The 19,092-nt window shown below is 53.8% G+C and overlaps 3 protein-coding genes across 3 annotated transcripts in view; 1 reads left to right on the plus strand and 2 right to left on the minus strand.

The window, feature by feature from the left end:
* VOLCADRAFT_95582 (uncharacterized protein) overlaps positions 1-857 on the plus strand; it is a gene marked incomplete at both ends in the record, with an annotated part of 14,445 nt that extends 13,588 nt beyond the window's left edge. The window contains one exon of the mRNA XM_002954680.1: positions 700-857. Within this exon, the coding sequence (XP_002954726.1) occupies positions 700-857 (158 nt within the window). The remainder of the gene's footprint in view (positions 1-699) is intronic.
* A 5,504-nt stretch (positions 858-6,361) lies between these two features.
* VOLCADRAFT_45245 (uncharacterized protein) lies at positions 6,362-8,050 on the minus strand (the record flags this gene model as incomplete). Its single annotated transcript, XM_002954729.1, has 3 exons — positions 6,362-6,430; positions 6,593-6,840; positions 7,588-8,050. Coding segments are annotated over 3 exons (780 nt in total), but the record flags the coding sequence as incomplete, so codon positions are not given.
* A 1,851-nt stretch (positions 8,051-9,901) lies between these two features.
* Positions 9,902-15,190, minus strand: VOLCADRAFT_65188 (uncharacterized protein; the record flags this gene model as incomplete). Its single annotated transcript, XM_002954730.1, has 11 exons — positions 9,902-10,072; positions 10,489-10,641; positions 10,797-10,906; positions 11,083-11,200; positions 11,801-11,863; positions 12,464-12,594; positions 12,851-12,980; positions 13,376-13,508; positions 13,605-13,741; positions 14,457-14,525; positions 15,041-15,190. 11 exons carry the CDS (start codon positions 15,188-15,190, stop codon positions 9,902-9,904), a joined length of 1,365 nt encoding a protein of 454 aa, XP_002954776.1.
* Positions 15,191-19,092: the final 3,902 nt, after the last annotated feature.

The raw sequence follows: 19,092 nt of genomic DNA on the forward strand, positions 1-19,092 counted from the left end.
TGCCGCCGCTGCCGCCGCGGCTGCGGCTGCGGCCTCCCGGCCACCCACCTTTAAGCAGGTTCCCCCCAGCTTCCTTTGTCCCCTGACTCGACAGCTGATGAACGATCCGGTTGTCGCCGCTGACGGTGGGAGCCGGGGGGGGGTAGGAGGGGGGTAGGGAAGGGAAGGCGAGGAGGGATGTCTAGGCACCGGGTCCCCCCGTGAGGTCCCGACTACGACTGCGTGGCTCGCTCTCTTCTCTCTCTCTCTCTCTCTCTCTCTCTCTCTTACCTTGGGCGCCTGCGTACGTGTGTGGCAAATTGTGGGAAATGTAGGGGGGGGGGGTTCGGTGGGGGCTCCCGCCCTTGGAGGGGGCCTGGTATCGGCGAAAATGGGCGCCACATAGTATATGAGTGAGTGGCTTGCTTTTCTGTCGGCGAAATGCTGGGCTGTTTTTGTCGCCGTCAAAATCGTTAAATCCTTTCATCTGAAAAGTTGTGCACCACGCACACCTCTCAATAAATGGAACACCAGAACCTGCAATTCTTTCGCGCCCTGTCTGTCCATAATCCAATATTTTATCTCCTCTATCAAGCAATACTATTATGTACTAGTATACTAGTATGTAGTAGTAGTTGTTTTTTTGCAAAGTGAAAATTCTCACTTTTATTTTACGGCATCTCTTCATTTACCCACCGCTTGCACCGTCTTGCCCCGCAGGTATTACCTACAACCGCCCCGCCATTGCGGATTGGTTGCGCCAACACGATGCTTCCCCGGTCACCAGGCAGCCTTTGGCCAACAAGATGATCACTCCCAACGTGGCGCTGAGAAAGGCCATTCTCACAGAGCTCGGATTCGCGCCTGGACCCGCGTAGACGCGACATATGGGCAAATCAAGGGCAATCAAAAGGTCGCCTGCTTAGGGTGAAACTCCGCCGCCTCAGGAACAAACTTCGAGGCGGCGGAGCGTGTTGCTGTGGGCTTTTGCCGGCGACCTCTTACTACACACCGCACACCACCGTCTCAACGCCCGACACACTGCAGGAGGGTGGAGAGCAGTGCGGCGCCATCCGGAGAGGAGGGCAGGGCAGGGCACCTGGAGGGCACCATGAGGATGATTTTTACTTAAGAGGGACGCCGTATGAATGCCTTAAAGTGCCGTACAATTTTTTCCTCTTAAGTGGCGGTAGCTATTAAGCCTGGACGATAAAGCTGGACGGTGTTTTTTTTAAGAGATATATATTTTGCGGGTAGGACTGTTTTTGGAGCGCTCTGTTTCCCGTGTATGATGCCCCGCTGCTGGAAGGGGCCATCATCATCATCATAACCATCACCATCACCATCACCATCACCATCATTTGTCTGATGTTGCGGTGTTGCGGTGTTGAAAAGGAGGTGTGTTGTTGCAGCCCGTACGCCACGCGGTGTGGTTGTAGGGTCCAGAAGGGAGTCGCGTCGTCTCAGTAGGACTGGTACAGTTTGATGCGATGTAGTGCAGATGTACGATGCAAAATATGGTATTATATGATGCGGTGAGGTGGTTGTGGTGTGATGTGAGTGTGATGTGAGTGTGATGTGAAGTGAGGTTTCCCGCCGGATTGCTATCTCATTGTCATCTTGCCTTTGGAGACCAGGGCGAGGAGGGAGGGGACTTGCTGGCGGGGTTTACGAAGCGCAACTGCGGAGTTGTTGTCGTGTTGTGTTCAAATGTTTTCCAACACGGTTGCCTCGCCATAGTTGGTTGTTTGCATGGCTGCTGTGTGTGCGATTTGTTTTGCGCTCTTTCTGTTGCTGCTGATGGCTGCTGTGTTGCATGCAGCTGGCTGGCGATTTTCTCGCTGCTCTGTTCTGTTCTGTTCCGCTGTCTCTCGCTCTCTCTGTCGCTCCCTCTGTGCGGCCTCTCTGTGCGCCATTAAGGACTTGCAACACACACGTCTATGCGGCATTTGGGGCCGGGTGTCAAGTGCTGGTGTGTCGGAATGTGTGTGCGTGTGTGATTGTGTGCCCTTTTCCGTTCCTTCATCACTCTCCCCTTGCTTCCCATTAGTAAAACGGGTGAGGGGGCCGAGGCACCCCTCGAAGAGGAGGGGAAGGGGAAGAAAGGGGCCGGGGCATCCTATCATCGTACCAAAGGCAGGTGGCCGATCAACAAAGACGGTTAATTAAATGCAGGGATGGATGCAAAGGAGCAATCCACGGATAGTACGTAGGAATGGATGTTGGGGCCCGGATGGGATGGGATGGGACCGGACGGAATGGCGAGAGGAACGGAGAAGTGCGGGACAGAGAGTTATTGCAAGGGGGTTGGGGCCAGTGGACGAGAAGGCGCAGTGGCTGTGGGGAAGGGAAAAAGGCCTGCAACCGAGACGACGCTGCTGGTAATGGCTCGGTCCCATCGCGGGGGTTCACAACGGGTACGTGCCATGATCATCATCATTATCACCATCATGCGTGCCGCAGGCCACATAAGAGATGAGAGGATCATGATGATATAATGATGGAACGTCCGTTCACTGCCACCGCCACCATAGTCCAGAGCCGCAGCCATGCCAATGCGGAGCAGCGGAGGACCTTTCTCATCGTAATGGCCTGCCGTACAGGCGCGTCTGTGGTTGCTATACGAACTGCTGCTGCTGCTGCTTAAGAACAGCTCCAAGCTGTCCAGGAGACAGGGTTTTGCAAATACTCCGGGAGAGAATCTGATTTCGCCGGGGCAACCTGGCCGTGTGGATTGGGCTGTGTGGCGTGTTTGATTGTGAGAAAGGCAAACCCTACGACGTGTGTGTTAGTACGTATGTGCTGGGCCTTGTCGGCAAGTTCTCATGGGCACCCTCCGCCTCCCTTAAAACGAGTGGTGGTTGCATGTATGGAGGTAAGGACGAAGGTAAGGATGGAGAAGGACCGTACTGGGCAGGCAGGCAGGCAGGCAGATTGGCGCGGGCTGCAGAATGTTCGGATGTTTGGGTTGCAAGCCTCTGGCCGAGGAAGGGAAGTATGCCAACCGGTGGGTCAGGCAGGCAGTCGATGCCAACACCCGCCTTCAGGTCTGTAAGCGTGTGACGTAGCAACATGCTCGGAAGTGCATTTTCCAAGATTGACGCGAGGGAGTGGCTGCGGGGGGACGGCATTTTCCGTCTGCCGTTCGGAGTTTCGTGGGCTCCCGCGTGGTCAGATGCAAGCACAAGAAGGCGAGGTGTGGGAAGCGCAAACGTATATGTGTTGCGTTTATATTTTGTGTGTGCAAGGTGTTAACTCTGTTTTCCTGCGAAAAACGCCTGGGCGGTTTAGGTTGGATAGTTACGTTATGTACGCCTGGGCCCTTGCGGTTTTGGTGGTCTTCGTATAAACCTTCTCAATAATGTCGTAAGACCTCTCCTCTGTTCCCTCCTCACGCAACGGCCCCCGGCAAGGGCAGAGAGGAAGGAACAGTGGCCAATGCATGAACAATGCGCACTGTGGCTTCGTTCCTGGAACCTGGCTTTTGGTCCCGGGCGATGTGGATAACGGTTCCTTTCTCGTCGCGCCGGGGGAAGGGCGCAGAGGACGCCGTGGCGGCAGCGAGGAGAAAGCCAGCCCGCCGCAGGGAGGCATTGGCCTTTGGGATTTTTCATTGCAGGGGCCTCTGCCCCAGCAGCAGCCCCTTTGCCCAACCGCTATCAACTGTTGTGAGCAGAAACTCGTTGCCATTTTTCGGTTCTTTCGCGGCAGGTCGTAGTGTTGTGTTTTTTTAAAGGGCAGAGGCGCCCCTACTTGGGGAAAGCGGGGGCTGGGAAACGCTGCCTCGTAGTCAGCGGGTAGAACTTGGTGAGGGGAGGTGGTCGCGCTCGGAGCGGGCGATGAAGGCACGGCGTGAGTAAACGGACATCTGGTTTGCGGGGTGCGGTGTGGCGATGGAGATATATTTGTCGGTAGTAGGGTAAAATATTGTGTCCGGAAACCCTTTTAGCCTCGGGGCGGAGGTGTAGTGGCGGGACTTTTTTTTAAGAGAGGGAGTTTTTGAGAACTATTTTGTACGGATGTCTTTCCATGTCCCTGTTACTCGCCACCGCCGCCGCCGCCACCGCCGCCGCCGTCGAGCAGTCGAATGGCCGAGTACCTGTGGATTCCGGACTTTCCCTCCCTCGCCTCATAATGGCCTCTCGTAATGGGATGCACTTTGCACTCCATGGTTGAGGGAGAGTTTAACGCGCGACGTGCTCGCCGTACCCCCGGTGGTGTCATTCCCCCCCCCCGGGGTTTGAAGCGCCGGTCCCAAACCGTGTGTACACTGTTCGGGAAGCCCCTGGTCGCCGAAGCTTACGGGGCGTCCAAAAGAGGATCGCCTTTCAGCCATCTCGAAGAGCACGCCTCTACCCCCAATAAAGTCTTTTTCTCCGAACAAACCACAACAGCACACAAATCCTTTAGCTTTGGACTTCTCGGTTTCGGGCTTTCATGCATTCGAGGGGTAATTTTGCGAAGCCGGCGGCTTTCGGCCGATGCGATGGATGTGGGATAATAAAAATAGCTGTTTACTGTGGTTACCGCCGTGTGCACCTAGGAGATGTCTTAATGAAATAGTATTTTTATAAATTTGTGAAGCATCTGTGCAGCCGTATTTAAAAATACGTCCTGTATGTGTAATTGTGTATATGTGCGTGTATGTGTGTGTACCTGAGCAATAGTTTAGTTCTGCCAGGGCGACGGGGTTGCGCTGCACTTCTTACTGCATGGATCTTCCTGCGGATGATGAGATGCGTAACGATTGGTTAGAGACGCCTATGCTGTCCGATGAATAAAACGGCCGCCTGTAGCCCCGGGATGCACACTTTGCACTTGGCACTCGACTATTGCGTGCTTAAAAACGCCACCGGGTTTTGGAGATATACTGCACTGCCAGTCATCACAGCCACACGTTCTTCCGCGTGCGTTTTCCCCAACTTTCATCTCCTCATGCCGACAGGGTACCATGTATCAACTTCTTCTAGGTCTAAGCCGGTTGCGCCATACGACAATTCGTACGACAGGGCACATTCGTACATGCATTATCTGCATCTCTTACCTCATGTAGTAAGGACAGACCAAGTATTCAAGCCCAGACAAATGTAAACCTATCGCAGCCATAATATGCACTTGTCCAGCGCATTGCAGGATATCCAGGATATCCCTCCACGATTTAGAAAACCGGAACCTTCACACTTGTCATGCACCCAGCTCCCCGTTGAATCCATTTTCCAGCTCCTGTCACTCTTTGCGCATCCTTACGATTACTTTGACATATACTTATGCAATAATGAGGTCGTCGTACATAGAGGTCGTCGTACATACATTACAAGGATTCACCGTATGCCCCCGTGCGCTTCCGTCCCACCGTATGTTTCATCTGGCCGTGCACGGCAGTCGTGTACGACACTAAATACCCTAAACTGCACATCCTGCTGCTCGTCATAACACAGTCAAGGTCTCTCCTCTCTCGCCCTTTCCAAGCGCAAAAATTAACACCGGTTCTGTCCTGGTTCCTGTGCACATCACGCGCACATTTCCTCCGGGTCCTAATACTCTAGCTTCACATCTTGAACATATTCCCGTTCGTGCCGTGGTACAGACCTTGCCACGGTACCTTTTCGAGCCGTTCCTGCTGCCTGCCCATTTAAAGGGCATTGGGTGCGGGCTGCTGAACCATCACTAGTTAAACTTCCCAGTCGCGATCCCCCGTCTGCAATCCCAGTATCCAATCACCTCACCCAAGCAGCCAGAGTGTGCCATGAAGCACATAAAAGATTCACGACATCAATAAAAAAAATTTCCCCCTAAACTTTAAAACAAGGCGCCAAAAGCGGTTCGAGGCCGCAAAAAAATAATCAGAACTTTCCTGCACCTCACTCCTGCGTCGCATGTAGGCTGCTACCCGGACACTATAACGGCTACAACGGTTAGGGTTGTAACCGCGTTGTTACCTCCTGCCGCCTCATACCTCCGCCGATGCCACAACGCCACAGCTGCCGTACACGCTCCGTACAGTGCATTTCTCTGCCCATTACAAGTTATATATGAGCTCTCACGATCGTGACCCACATCGCGTATCAACCCAAATCTGCTCTTTCTCATCGCATCCGCCAAGCCGCACAGGTGACGCATCCCCCCCTTAAAAAAGCCCGCTGCTCTTCAAAAGCGCCCCAAACCAAAAACCCTACCTCGCCACCCATCGCGGGGCACGTGACTGGCACAGCAATGCTTGATTAGCACAGCAATCCTTGATTAGCAGACTTCAACATATGGAACAATTGTCTTTCGATGAGCCTCCCCGGGTATCAGCACCGCTGCCTCGCCCTCCTCCTGCTCCTCCTCCTCCTCCTCCTCCCCCTCCACGGGATCCGGACCCTCTCCCCGGTCCCCCACACCGTTCTGAATGTTGCACCAGTAACACAGGATCATGAAACGTCCGCGAGCAAAAGTAGCAACGATACGCCTCCCCTGAACCCCCAGGCCCAGCGATGGCGGGGCCGGAGTACGGCAGCCCTGGCCCTGGCGCCGCGGGGGGCGCTTCGCCGCCAGCAATAGTCGTCGTACCTCCCAACAGACCTCTCAGCGGGTTGGAGAAAACTGGTCCGTGAATCGCTTCTCCCGTCACGGCTGCAGCCGATCGCTCCGGAACCGCCGCCGCGGTTGGGTGGAAATCCTCAACGTGTTGTATGAGCCGCTCTACTGTGGCGAAGCTCGCGCCGCATTGCGGACATAGCTCCGGAAGGTGAGGTGGAATTAACGGGTTGGCGTTACTGCTGTTAATACCGTTGTCGTTGAGATTCCTGTTACGTGAGGTTGTTGTCGTTTTGGTGGTAGTAGTGGCGCTAGTGGTTGTGCTGCTCGGCGCCGCCGCCGCTGGGGCAGCGGTGGCGGTAGCGGCAGATGGCGGCGCCGTGGCCGCTGGCTGCCGTGACGGCTGCTGCTGCTGCTGCTGCTGCCATGGCCATTGGAAAAAGGATGAATGTTGTTCTTGCTGTTGCGCTGCTTCCAGAGCCAACTGCTGGCGGCGCGCAGCGGTCCCTCGTACGGAATTTGACGGATCCTCGTACTGCCGTACCGCTGCTGCGTGGCGCTGTCGAACGTCCTGCGGGCGTCCTGAGGGAGCCGCCACTGCCGCCGCCGCCGCTGACGATGATGACGACGTGGCGGGACCCAGAATCGAACCGTTGGCGGCGCTGGGGCCGGTCGACGGCCGGGAGGATGTGCGGCCGCTGGTGTGGTTGTTGCTGCTTGGCGCGTACGTCGATACACGTTGCTGTCGGAGGGCCGCTGTGAAAAGTTTTCCATGTTTTGGCAGCATGCAAGCAGGACACATAGGATATTGGTTTTCATTGATATGTTCGAGCCTGTTTTAGCGCAAATAGAAGGGCTAAGAAGGAAAGCGCCATCACGTGCGACGCACCGCCTTCCGAAGAGCAGTGGTGGAGATCTCCTTCATCACACGCAATCGACCCCTCCTGCCAAACGTTATCCTTTCCATGGACTACTTTGCGCCGTTGCCAGATTCATTACACGAAAGCACGTTGCCAAGTGCTATCCTTCGATGTCCCGGCTGATCCCCCGGTGAAAGCCCGCCACAATAACGGTTTCCCATAAAAGTACAGCTCAAGCAGTCGCGAGAACGTTTCATAGACGTGCATGCCGACAGAATGCCCAACCCACCTTGTGCCTCAATACATTTGTGGTCCCCCGGGTCGCGATGCCGCAAGCAAACGCGCTGGCTGCAGTGTTTGCATCTGTATGCGTTAATTGTCGTTAGCTTTTCCTTGCATCCGCTCACAGGACAGCGTGGTTTCTTATGCACCCTATCGTAGTTAGCTGGGTCACAATCCGTCCGCTGATGGACATCAAAAGCCTCGCTGGGATCTTGGCCAGGCTTTAGCCGCATGCCCTTTGCGCATATTGGGCATACGATGACTGTTGTCTCCTTGGCACCAGCATTTGGACATGAATGTGCAACGTAGGAGCGGTGTTCTAAGCAAAATGTCCGATTGCAGCAATCACATTTAAAAGGAAGGAAATCTATCTGCCCACAATCCTCAACGGAGCAATGGTCGCCTATCTCTAACACCTGTCCAAGCTCTTCCTCCTGTTTATTCATGATAACCGATGCGTGTACAATGATGCTTAGGTACGAAATAATAGCATAATCGTTTGAGGTTCTGAGGATTAATAAAAAGGTGTGGCTAGGCTCTGGGCGAACCCCCACGTAACGACGTGCAGTGCGCTTTACCTCATGCCACCTTCTTGTAACCCAGATTATGGTAAGAATTACAAGGCACAGCCTGTAACGATACCCGGAACCTATGCATAATCACCTGTTAAAGCGTCAAACTCAATCTGAGTCATACTTTTTTCCACAAGAAGAACCAGCCTTCTACCTGATGACAAACCCCGTCGTCCATCAACCCCCATCAACCCCCATCACACAGCAGTTAACATCTCTTTCTTGTTCCGTTTTTTGCAGATGTGGACGTGCATCTTCGCGGATACCCGAAGCTCAATTCCCCCTGATATCCTCAAAGGCAGCGGGAACTTTCCGAAGTTCAGGGCTTCTAATTCCAAAGCACCGACGCCAGGGTGAACTCTAAATTCCAGCGGAATTTCCTTAAAATTCTGCTGATTTCCACCATAACGTTTTGGGTCCAATCCCAAATCAAATTCTCCTTCGCACCACTTTTACGCTGTGCTTTTCACCGTCGGCCCTACAGCTGTTGCGCTGCTGTCCGCAGTTTGTCCACGACCCTTGCCGGGACCCACTGGCCCATCGGAAAGAAAATGACGTTTATGGATCTCAAAATAAGATGACATGTATTGACGCGGCCAACAGCGCATGAGCTACCGACGGAAAGCACGCTCGCTGCAGATCAGGGGGTGAACTTCTCTCCTTTAGTAGGGTTTTTTGAGTTCCTCGAAAGGACCCACCATCGCGTATATAAACTATAATCCTAGACGTCTTTAAACGAAGCAACGCGCTCTCCCCTCCTGCCCAGCCCTGCGGCCGACTCCCTCCTCCCCAACAAATCGAGTCGTCTCCGGCCAATACTATCGTCCTGCATCCGCCCCGCGATACTATAAGGGACGGACAGCAGCCTGCGACCATCACCACCGCCTCACCATAAGCTGAAAAGAACTAACGCCACATCACACCATGATGCGTATGTTTCCCCGGAGATCCCCCCGAAATCCTGTACACCCCCCCTAGCACTTCAATTTCAAGCTTGTGCGTGCATCAATTCTCCAAACCTCACTCCCACTCAAAACCAATCCAACCACAACTATCATCGTCAGGCTATATACCTTGTTAATCATAACCAACTCATTCCAAAAGCCGCAACAAACATCCGCCTCGCGGGTCTGCTCTCTAAATGTACCACATCACAGATGGACCACACCGCACATACACACCACACCAGGACATCCTCCTCGTCCCAACTTTGCAAATCTTCCCACGCCTTCACCTCACGTCTCCGATTCTGTCCTCGATTCTGTCCTCGAGGTCCTTGAAGCAGTCCGCAGAACAGTCTTGAAAAACCAAACAGGAAACCCTAGGAACAGCACTGAACTCGAACCGACCACAACTCTTCTGCCGGGGCCCTCCCAACACCATCAATCCCCCCCCCTACCGCACCGCACCGCACCAAGGGACGCGTCTACAATAGCTGCTCGTCGTAAGGTACACACAGTCGACACTGCTTTACTGCCACAGCGATCGTACACCTCAATCTGCCCTCTTCCTGCTTTTGCCTGCATCAATGATCCCCGGCTTCGGTATCCGGAATCCCAGTTCCAAAACCCCCAAACTTCCCCCGTATATGTACATACATACATACATACATACATACATACATACATACATACATACATACATACATACATACACACATATAGGACTCTCAAGCCCTACGACCGCCTCTCAGGAGTGACCCCGCACAAGCTCCGCCTGCTGCAACCGCTTCAGCGCTACGAGGTACCCTGCCGTACGCAACGACAGAGAGGTGCCGTACTGCTCCTGCTCCCGTAGCAAAGCGTTGTACGCGTCGGTCAGGTACCTGTCCAGCTCCCGCTTCACCTCATCCTCCTCCCACTGCGACATGGGGACGTTCCAAGGCGGCGGCGAAGTCACAACAGGTAATCGATCAGAATACGAGATGAAAAGCTATATCCAGAATAGCCGATTATGAAAAGGAAAAGATGGCCCTCAAAACGAATCGCACATGAGACAGACCCATAAAGACTCACGACGGCTCAAAGGCGGTCAGGATGGAAGCCCACATGGGACCGACCCGCGGGTCACTATCCCTCGCGTCCACCTAATACCGCGTCGAGGGATGTCGGTGTGCCTGTATGAATGTATGCCGGCCAATCGGTCGACCATTCTACAGGTATTACAACTCCACGCTGGTCTTCGCTTTGGCCTGTGGAGAGCCCCCTGTGCCACTTATTAGAGTCCCGGCCCCCGCCCCCCCTTTTCCCCTTTTTTTCCCCAACCCCGGCACACACCTGCAGGTTCTGGTTGTTTTGCACCCACTCAAAGAACGACACGATCACCGCGCCGCCGTTGGCGTAGATGTCAGGCAGCACCGGAATGCCGTGTTCGCGTAGGACCGCATCGGCGTCGGGAGTCAGGGCCGAGTTGGCCGCCTCCACGACAGCCTGGCGCGGGTGGCGCGGTGGGGGCCCGGGCGCAGAAATGTCCGCGCGGGCTGAGATTCGTTTTGTGGAAGAGAAGCCAAGGAAACAAAGCACAGGCGCGGTGCAGGGCTGGGAGGAGCGGCAAAAAGGATCCAATAAATGGCTCTCTTGCGCACCTTAAAATGCAGGCAGCGCGCCACGTTGTCTTTGTGGATGGTTCCGTCCACAGCGCAAGGGATGAGCACATCCGCTGGAAGGTCCAAAAAGTTGTCATCGTTAGGCACACCTGCGCGTGACGAAATAACATGAAGACTGGCGACTGTTTACAGAAACATCCTTAACCAAGGATTCTTGTCCGTTAATAAAAGTAAAAAATGCAAGTGCGCTAGGTATGGAAAGGTTATTTCCAAACGGCGGGCAAAACATACAATCTAATCCTGGTTCAGTTGGAATTGTACCCACCCGTCCCGCCCGCAAAGTCCTTGAGCAGCCCGCCCTGCACGACGTGCGCCCGCAGCGCCGCGATGTCTAGTCCGTTCTCGTTGTATACAGCGGTTTCGGAGCAGCTCACTCCCACAATCTGATGCAGAGAGCGACATATTTGTACAGGGATAGCGAATCATCGCATGCATTTGAAACGGCCATACACGCGTAACAAAAACAGGATCTAAGGACTCCTTCACGCAACAACACACACACACAACGAAAGCGAAATTGATGTTCCTTTTTTTAATGCAAAACTAAAAATAACGCCGTAAGCAATCAGCTCGGAAAGCAATCACATAAAAAGGCGACTAATCATTACCTGAAACGAACATTCATACACCATTCTAGGGTTTGGCACTACTGGTAAGGCGCGACCATTGCCCCCGGGAGATCCCGGGATCTGGTGGAAGGCATTGCGCCCCTAGTTGATGGACGGTGGTGACCTGGGATAAAGTTGACCCGCGAGCCGACCAGGAATGGAGTTGGGCCGCTGTCGACCCGGCAGATTCCGTTGGATGCTGGTGGTGGGTGCGGAACCTGAGCGATCCACTGAGAAGTTGACTAGGGTGACTGGATGAGGGTGCCCCGAAATACCGGTGAAGGCAGGGTTTCGCAGGGTAGCTGCCACGGGCGAAGATACACCCCCTTGTTTCACACATAATACACCACGGTACGACAACTATCCAATACCTACCTTGGCACCCAGTTCTTGTTGGAGGATCTGTGCCGTCCAGCTGCCCAACTTGCCGAAGCCCTGCTTGAACAGGGCATTAGTAATAACGGCTTATGTGGTTACGACGTTGGTTGTGACGGTGGTTGTGATGGTGGTTGCGATGGTGGTTGAGATGGTGGTTGTGATGGTGCTAATGTGACAATGCAACGGAAAAGCCCACTGCACACCAAACGTGGGTTTCGGAGGTGAAGTGGCGCCCGGACAACGGTTGTCTGTTATTTGGTGAGAACAGAACCAGCCTCCAGTTCAGAGGTCGCATAAAAGTCGGCGCCGCACAGCCGCCCCGCCAGAACCAGACAGCATCAGGAACACACCGATTTACAACAAAACACGGACGATTCCGCCCCCCAAGCCCCCAACACCGCTCCAACCCCGCTCCACTCCGCCACTTTGAATAGTCCTTATGTTAGCACGACGCATCTTCCCCTCCGACTTGGGGTCCCCGCCGTCTCGTCTCAGCCAGCCTGGGTTTTCTGAGCTTGGCACGGGTTTCCTCCGTCATTAACACAGCCCTCTCCCCTTCTCCCCTTTTTTGAACCCTTCAAGTGGCGCCTCCTCTCTCTCTAATTTTCCAGTCGACCCCTCTTTACTTATTCCCCCCATTCTTTCCCCTCCCTGATCCACCTGGATCAGAAAGCTGCTTCCCGCAACCTTGCGTCGGAGGGTTCGTGTCATGAACTCGCGAGTGCTGTACGCCGCCCCCCGGCCCCCCGCACTGTCACGTCCCACGATGCCATGCAGCCATGTGGGTTTGCCTGAACAGAGGACATGCGTACGAATACGTACGACAAAGTGGTAAAGAGAGGAGAAAAAGGACAAATTTCAAACCTGAAAACCGGACAGACATACTTGCATACTTCAAACGAATGGGGAAGCGAGCGTCTACTCCCCCCTCCCCCGAAGCCATGTAATTCAGTCGTCCACCCAGTCAGTCAACCAGTTGGTCTGTCAGTTTGTCAGTTTGTCACGTGCCTAAAACCCTAAAACCCCCATTTCCCCGCCCACACTCACCTGTCACGGCCGCCGGCGTAAAACCTCGGAGTTTCGAGTACTGGTCAAATATCCAGGCCATGTGCCGTTCGTCTGTGTTGATGTCCGGAGCTGGAATGTCCGTACGAGGACCAATCACCTCCTGAAGGGCCTGAGGGGAAAGCGGGGTTGGGTTTGCGGTCGGGGGGGTTTGGAGTATGGGGTTGGGGGTGGGGAAGAGACGAACCATGAGCGAGTGAAGCTGCTGCCAAGGAAAAAGGAGGGGGGAGGGGAAATGGCTCGGGTGGGCAGATGTGTTTTGACACACGGCCATGTGTGTGTAAGTCGAAACAGGAACAAAAGGCCTACATTCTAAAGATCCAACCAGCGTGTGGGTGCATACGTGGGTGCGTGAATGGGCCTATTGTTCAACCTCCCTCTCTGTTTTAACCCCCTCTCCTTCCCTTTCCTCCCTCGCCTTCCCCTACCTCCCTCGCCTTCCCCTTCCTCCCTTTGCCTTCCCCTTCCCCTCCCCTCTCCTTCCCCATCCCCTCCTCCCACACCTACCTGCACGTATTTGCGTGTCAGTTTCTCCACCTCCCGGTCCGTCAGCGTCCTCGGGTCCACCGCCACTCCGCCCTTACTGCCCCCAAACTGGACGTTGAGCAAGGCGAACTTCCAGGTGTTGAGGGAGGCCAGGCTGTGGAGGGGAGGCAGGAGTTGTTGTTGTTGTTGTTAGCGGTTGAAAAAAAGCCCAGAACTACCTGCTAAAGAAGCGGGAAGGGCTCCCAATCACCTGCGCATGTTCTCCAAGTTGACTGCCGGGTGGAATATGATGCCGCCCTTGAACGGCCCCAGTACGTTATTGTGTTGTACACGATATGCGTCGTACATGTTGACCTCCCCGTTGTCCATGGGGACCACCAGGTTGACCTGGGGGGGGCCGTGTACGGAAAAACACAAACGTGCTGGCGCGACGACCAAAATGCCCGGGGAACCGCACTCTGTCTTGTGCCGTGTGCCCCCGGTCTCCTGCACTTGCCAGGGGCAGCTGGCGTGTCAGTGCTGCCCTGCCCTGCCTTGCCCTGCCCTGCCCTGCCCTGTCCTGTCCTGCAACAGTTTTAGGTCGATGAAACACAGGCCCCTCAATCCCCCTTCGCAACCCCAAGAATGGAACACCAAAGCTTGATGACAAATCCCAAGGGAGACCAACCGAAGGGGGGAACAATTCCTTGGGTTACTACCCCAAGAAGGGTCCGAATACCGGCGATACGCTTCGGGGGGGATGACGAAGGGGACGCGTTGATTTGGGCGTTTTGGCCTAGTATGTACGTTGTTAAAACTAATAAATTTAACTGAGATTTAGTACTAAATCCACTAGCCGTTCCCTGCCCTGCCCTGTCCTGCCCTATCCATCCCTGCCCTGCCCAGTCCTAACGGAAGCTCTACGAGTCCCGTCTGAGCGCCATCTACGCGCGGGCCCCAGCTAGCAATAGCACCTTGCCATCCGACATGGTATATGATAGATAAACAGGAATGGACTTCCAGGACTTCTACTCCGGGTCCATTTCGATGTGACAAGACCAAGTGGGAAATTTGGAAAACCGGTGTTAGTTGGATGACAGTTGGGATCCAACTTCCGACCCACCTTGACCTCTCGATCCGGATTCAGGATGGCCTTCTCCACTTGGGGGTCAAAGTCCAGGATATTGAAGGCCTAATGGGTGGGTCGGGAACGAGGGAAGAGGAAGGGGTGGGAGAGGGTTTTAAAAAGGGACGCACACAGCGTTTCGGGCTCACCGGCGTCATAGCAGATGGAAATCCGACGACAAACATTTGGCAGCAACCCAAATGGAACAAGAGGATACCGGCAATAGATGCACTGCGTGGTTTTGAGCCCTTTTGGGGGTCATTAACCCTGCTGCTAGAGGCGACATAACCCATAGCCTTTTTGGGTTTGTCCAGTGGACTCGACGGTTATCATTGGTTTGGCGGTGGCCTTTTTTACACTTAATTGTGCCGATTGCCGTTCAGGTTGTGTGCCTTTTCAACCTTGTGGGTGCTTTCAAATGGCGATCCAGGGCCCGTTTGAAACGCGGCCGGAGCGAGGGGGCAAGCCTGGCTTTGCCAGACGTGCCGTAACAATTACGTATAAATTGGGCGATGTCAAGACTGAACACCTGTGGTCGGATGTAACGCCAAAACTCCCATGGAGCAACATCCCCGCCACACAGCTTCACTCGCCTCCTTCACGTACACAGACGTTCGGCCATATGTTGGTGTAGTAGTTGTGCAGAAGTGCTGCAAGCTCGTCGACGCAGCAGCGCCCAGCGCCCGACAGCTTCTTGCAAGCCCTGCCATGCTAGCGACAGCCCTTTCCATCTCAAGATATGCTAAATCGCAGCCTCAAGTTTAAAAGCAATCCTAATGGGTGTGCGTAAAAGTATGCAAGTACATTAGGGTTCCGGCGTGAAGGATGACTATAGGAAACCGTTTTTAAGACGTACGGGACTGTCTGAAACTTAAGCCATGGCTGGACTTCGCAAATGTTTGCGAAAACATTAGAAGTCTTCCGGCAAAATTATGACTCTATGGCCACGTCAGACATCTCAGCTGGAAACTATTCGTACGGTCTAGCAACGACACTCCGTTTGGCCGATTCAACACGAACAACGCCACATATCGCAAAAACTACGTCACGTAACTCAAGCCAGCTCTAAATTCGGGAAATAAAATCAACTGCGGTGAACATAGCATGCCGGGATCACCGACTTTGCACGCCTTTCGGTAATGGCCCCTCCCTGGCTGACACAGACGATTTTTATGTCTTACACTGATTATATGTTATCTGCACGAAGATTGAGGGGCATGAAACGTCATCCTAGCTGGCTTTGCAATTGCGGATCGTAGGGTTTGCAGGGGTTTGGCTTTTCGTTAGTTGCTATGCACCAGCCAGCAGCACAACGAAGAGAAAGAGTGAGGCAGTTGACAGCAAGAGACGAAAGAATTCTCAGGGCTGCTTTAGTGTCTTTTGCACTTGCCATAAATTGAGAAGTGAGACCCGAGGGTCGAAGAACGTTGCCCTTAAGAAACAAGTGATCACCACCTCCAGCGTTACGTGGAGCCTGACATAACTCCAAGTCGACATTCTTGGTTTCGCACATTTTGTTAGTAGAGTGGGGAATTTCAACGGCACGCTTTTGAGGTTGGCTTGCCTGTCGTGGACATAGCTGAAGGACTGTCTGGGTTCGGAAAGGAATGTAAAGGATGATCCAAAAAATCATTCGTGAGCTGTTATGGACGTTGCTAAGATAGTCATTCGGCAGCCAAATGCTACATGCAGCCAAAATTTGCTACATGGCGGTTCTGCCGTACCTGCGCGGGAGTTTGGCCCCCAAGTTTGGGCCGCCGAGGGAGGAGGCAAGTAGCTAGATTGATCTGTCTGCATCCTCAACTCTTTCCCTATGTGATATCGGTATCTTTTATTAAGGTTTAGTACCTCTCTCTGATCCCCTTGTTCTTGCGCAATAATCCCGCACGCCTTACTTGCTTTGGAGCGAACTACCAGCAGTCAACCGCGAGGCCAGCCATCAACTAGCCACAGGCTTAGCGTGGTATCGCTTCCCTTGAGGGCAGCAAACGCATAGTGAAGGATTCCAAGAGCACCAGCAAGCGCGCGGCGTGGGAGCCAACCGTAAGTAACGGACGAAATTGATTCCGCGACCAAATTATGCCTCTTTTTTCCAAAACAACAAGGCATGCTCTCGTCAATAAGTAGGTATCCTCTATGTGAGCACGCAGATTTCGTACAATTTTATTACGGTTCGGACGTTAATTGTCGTGGGCTACCCCTTGCGCTCGAGGTAGCTAGCAGCCCCACCATACAGCACCCTAACCTTGCTACACATCGACTTGCATTCTGTCGCATAACGCCTCATTGCCCGGGGCGCGGGCTGGCCGCTTCTCCTGCCGTCTTTTTTGTTCTTCATGCCGTCCTCGCCTACGTGCCACACGCAACTCCAGGCCGCTGCGCCACTGCTGCCCATAAGTTACTGTGCATGGATTGGCTTCCACGCAGGGAGGTGGTTAAGGGATAGCAGCAGCAGTAGCAGCGTAATCCATCACCGGCAGCCGACTCGTTCTCTCGAACAGTAGCGGTAGGAAGCTGATTACCCCAGCAGCGAAAAGAATTCAGCAGCGCTTAAAAATCATTTAGCGCTTTCTTCGGCAGCAGGTGCAGCCGGAACTTTACAACGCGGCTCCATTTGTAACTAACGGCAGTCGCTGGTACGTAACATCGGAAAAGACCAGGGCGCCATGGCGGCTGCGGAAGCGGCGCTGGAGGTTCATGTGCAGGACGAGTAAGTAATTTTCGATTTTTGCTGCGTTAGTTCCTGCTGAGATTTCCTCGCGAACCCAACCCGGAAAAGCCGTTGAAAAAGCGCGTATATGTCGCAACCCAGATCGATTACTTGCGGTCAACGGCCTCGGTTGTGCCTTGGTCAACGCACCAAGTTGATTTGGGTTACTCGGCGCTGTTCCGTTGCTTGACTCAAATGACTCACCTGCAGATGTATATCTAGGTCCATGTATTGTTTTGTTGTTACCTTGGCTACTACTGCTGTTGCTGGTGGGTTTGCGGTCCCCGCAGTGCCGGCCCTGTTGATGACGACTTTGAGAGCATCGACAAGTTGCAGCAATTGGGCATCTCCGCGGGTGGGTACGTGATCTTGTGCTGTTTCTTTTATATCACGACTTCTGAAAAGTCGATCGGCGGATGAAGATCCCGTGATATGCCCACAGTTTCGCATGGCCAAATAGTCGCATGGCCGCATGGTCGCATGCTCGCATGCTCAAGCATATTTACGTGCAGCATCAGCAGCAAGCAAATCAATGTCATATAAGTGCGTATCATTGATCATCCTAATGAACGTAATAGGGTAATTACTTCGACTGAACCAGCTGTGTATGTATATGGACCGGCTAATCCGCGGATGGCCCCCCCAAAAATAGTTTGGATGGGGTCCAACAGCTACAACCGTAATCTAATTGTTGGGCGTCTGTACGACATGTTTGCACCAACCGCAGCTGACATTAAGAAGGCCAAGGAGGGCGGCGTCCACACGGCGCAGGCCTTGCTGATGGTGCCCAAAAGGGTGAGGAGCAGAGGCGTGGCGGGACGAAGGATGGCATCCTTAGGCTTGTGACGATCCCGTCTTGCCTGATAATGCCAGCTATCGTCTAATATGAAAAACAAGACAATGTGAAACTGAGGATAATTTTTGGCGATGTACGGCCCCATGATGTCGCAATTGCGCCCTTACACGTCACCACCTGCTGTCCCGGACATGCAACGACTTCAAACCACCACCAACTACCTCGAGTTCTAACTAAAAACCGCCGGCATTACAATTACCCGTCATGCGGTTTTGTGCACCGTCTTTGATTATTAAAAATAATACGACAGCATTTGGCGGAGATCAAGGGCCTCAGTGAGGCCAAAGTGGATAAGATGGTGGAGCTGGCGCGGCGGCTGGTGCCGGCGGCTGGCTGGCGCACTGGCACGGAAGCGCTTCAGGCCCGGGCTCGTGAGGTCATCAAGATTAAGGCAAGCCTTGCCTTTTGCCGCACCTGCATCAGCCATGTGCCTGCTGGGTACACCGTGCCTTTCAAAACCCTTCCTCCCCTCTACCGCGCCAGTTTATGTGTCTGTACGGTGTACGATGCTCAACAACAGTCCTTGCGGTACGGCACCCATGCCACCAATCCCGGGCTCCCTCCCAGGGCCCCTCCCTGGTATTTCGGACGTCAACAGTTGAGATTTTTCTTCGCCGTTTAATGAATATTTTTTCAGTCCTCCCCTTTTCCAATAACCCCAGACCGGTGCGACGGCGGTGGACGAGCTGCTGGGGGGCGGCTTCGAAACCAAGTCGTTGACCGAGATGTACGGCGAGTGGCGCTGTGGGAAAACCATGTTAGCACACACGTTGTGTGTTACTACACAGCTGCCTCAGGAAGAAGGCGGAGGAGCGGGAAAGGTGAAGCAGCTCTTACTTCTGCCACTGCTGCTGCTACCGCTACTACTACTGCTGCTGCTACTGCTACTACTACTGCTGCTGCTGCGATTGGCTACTACTGCTGCGATTGGCTACTGCTGCTACTTCTACTGCCACTGCGACTGCGACTGCTACTGCTGCCGGGCGCGGTCACTGCTCAATCTGTCTGCTGGGCCGACACATGCCCCTCAAAAGGCGTCCCTAATGCCTTACCGTGTACCCTGCTGA

This window comes from Volvox carteri, assembly GCF_000143455.1.
Source record: "Volvox carteri f. nagariensis unplaced genomic scaffold VOLCAscaffold_45, whole genome shotgun sequence".
NCBI classification, from domain to species: Eukaryota; Viridiplantae; Chlorophyta; class Chlorophyceae; order Chlamydomonadales; family Volvocaceae; genus Volvox; species Volvox carteri.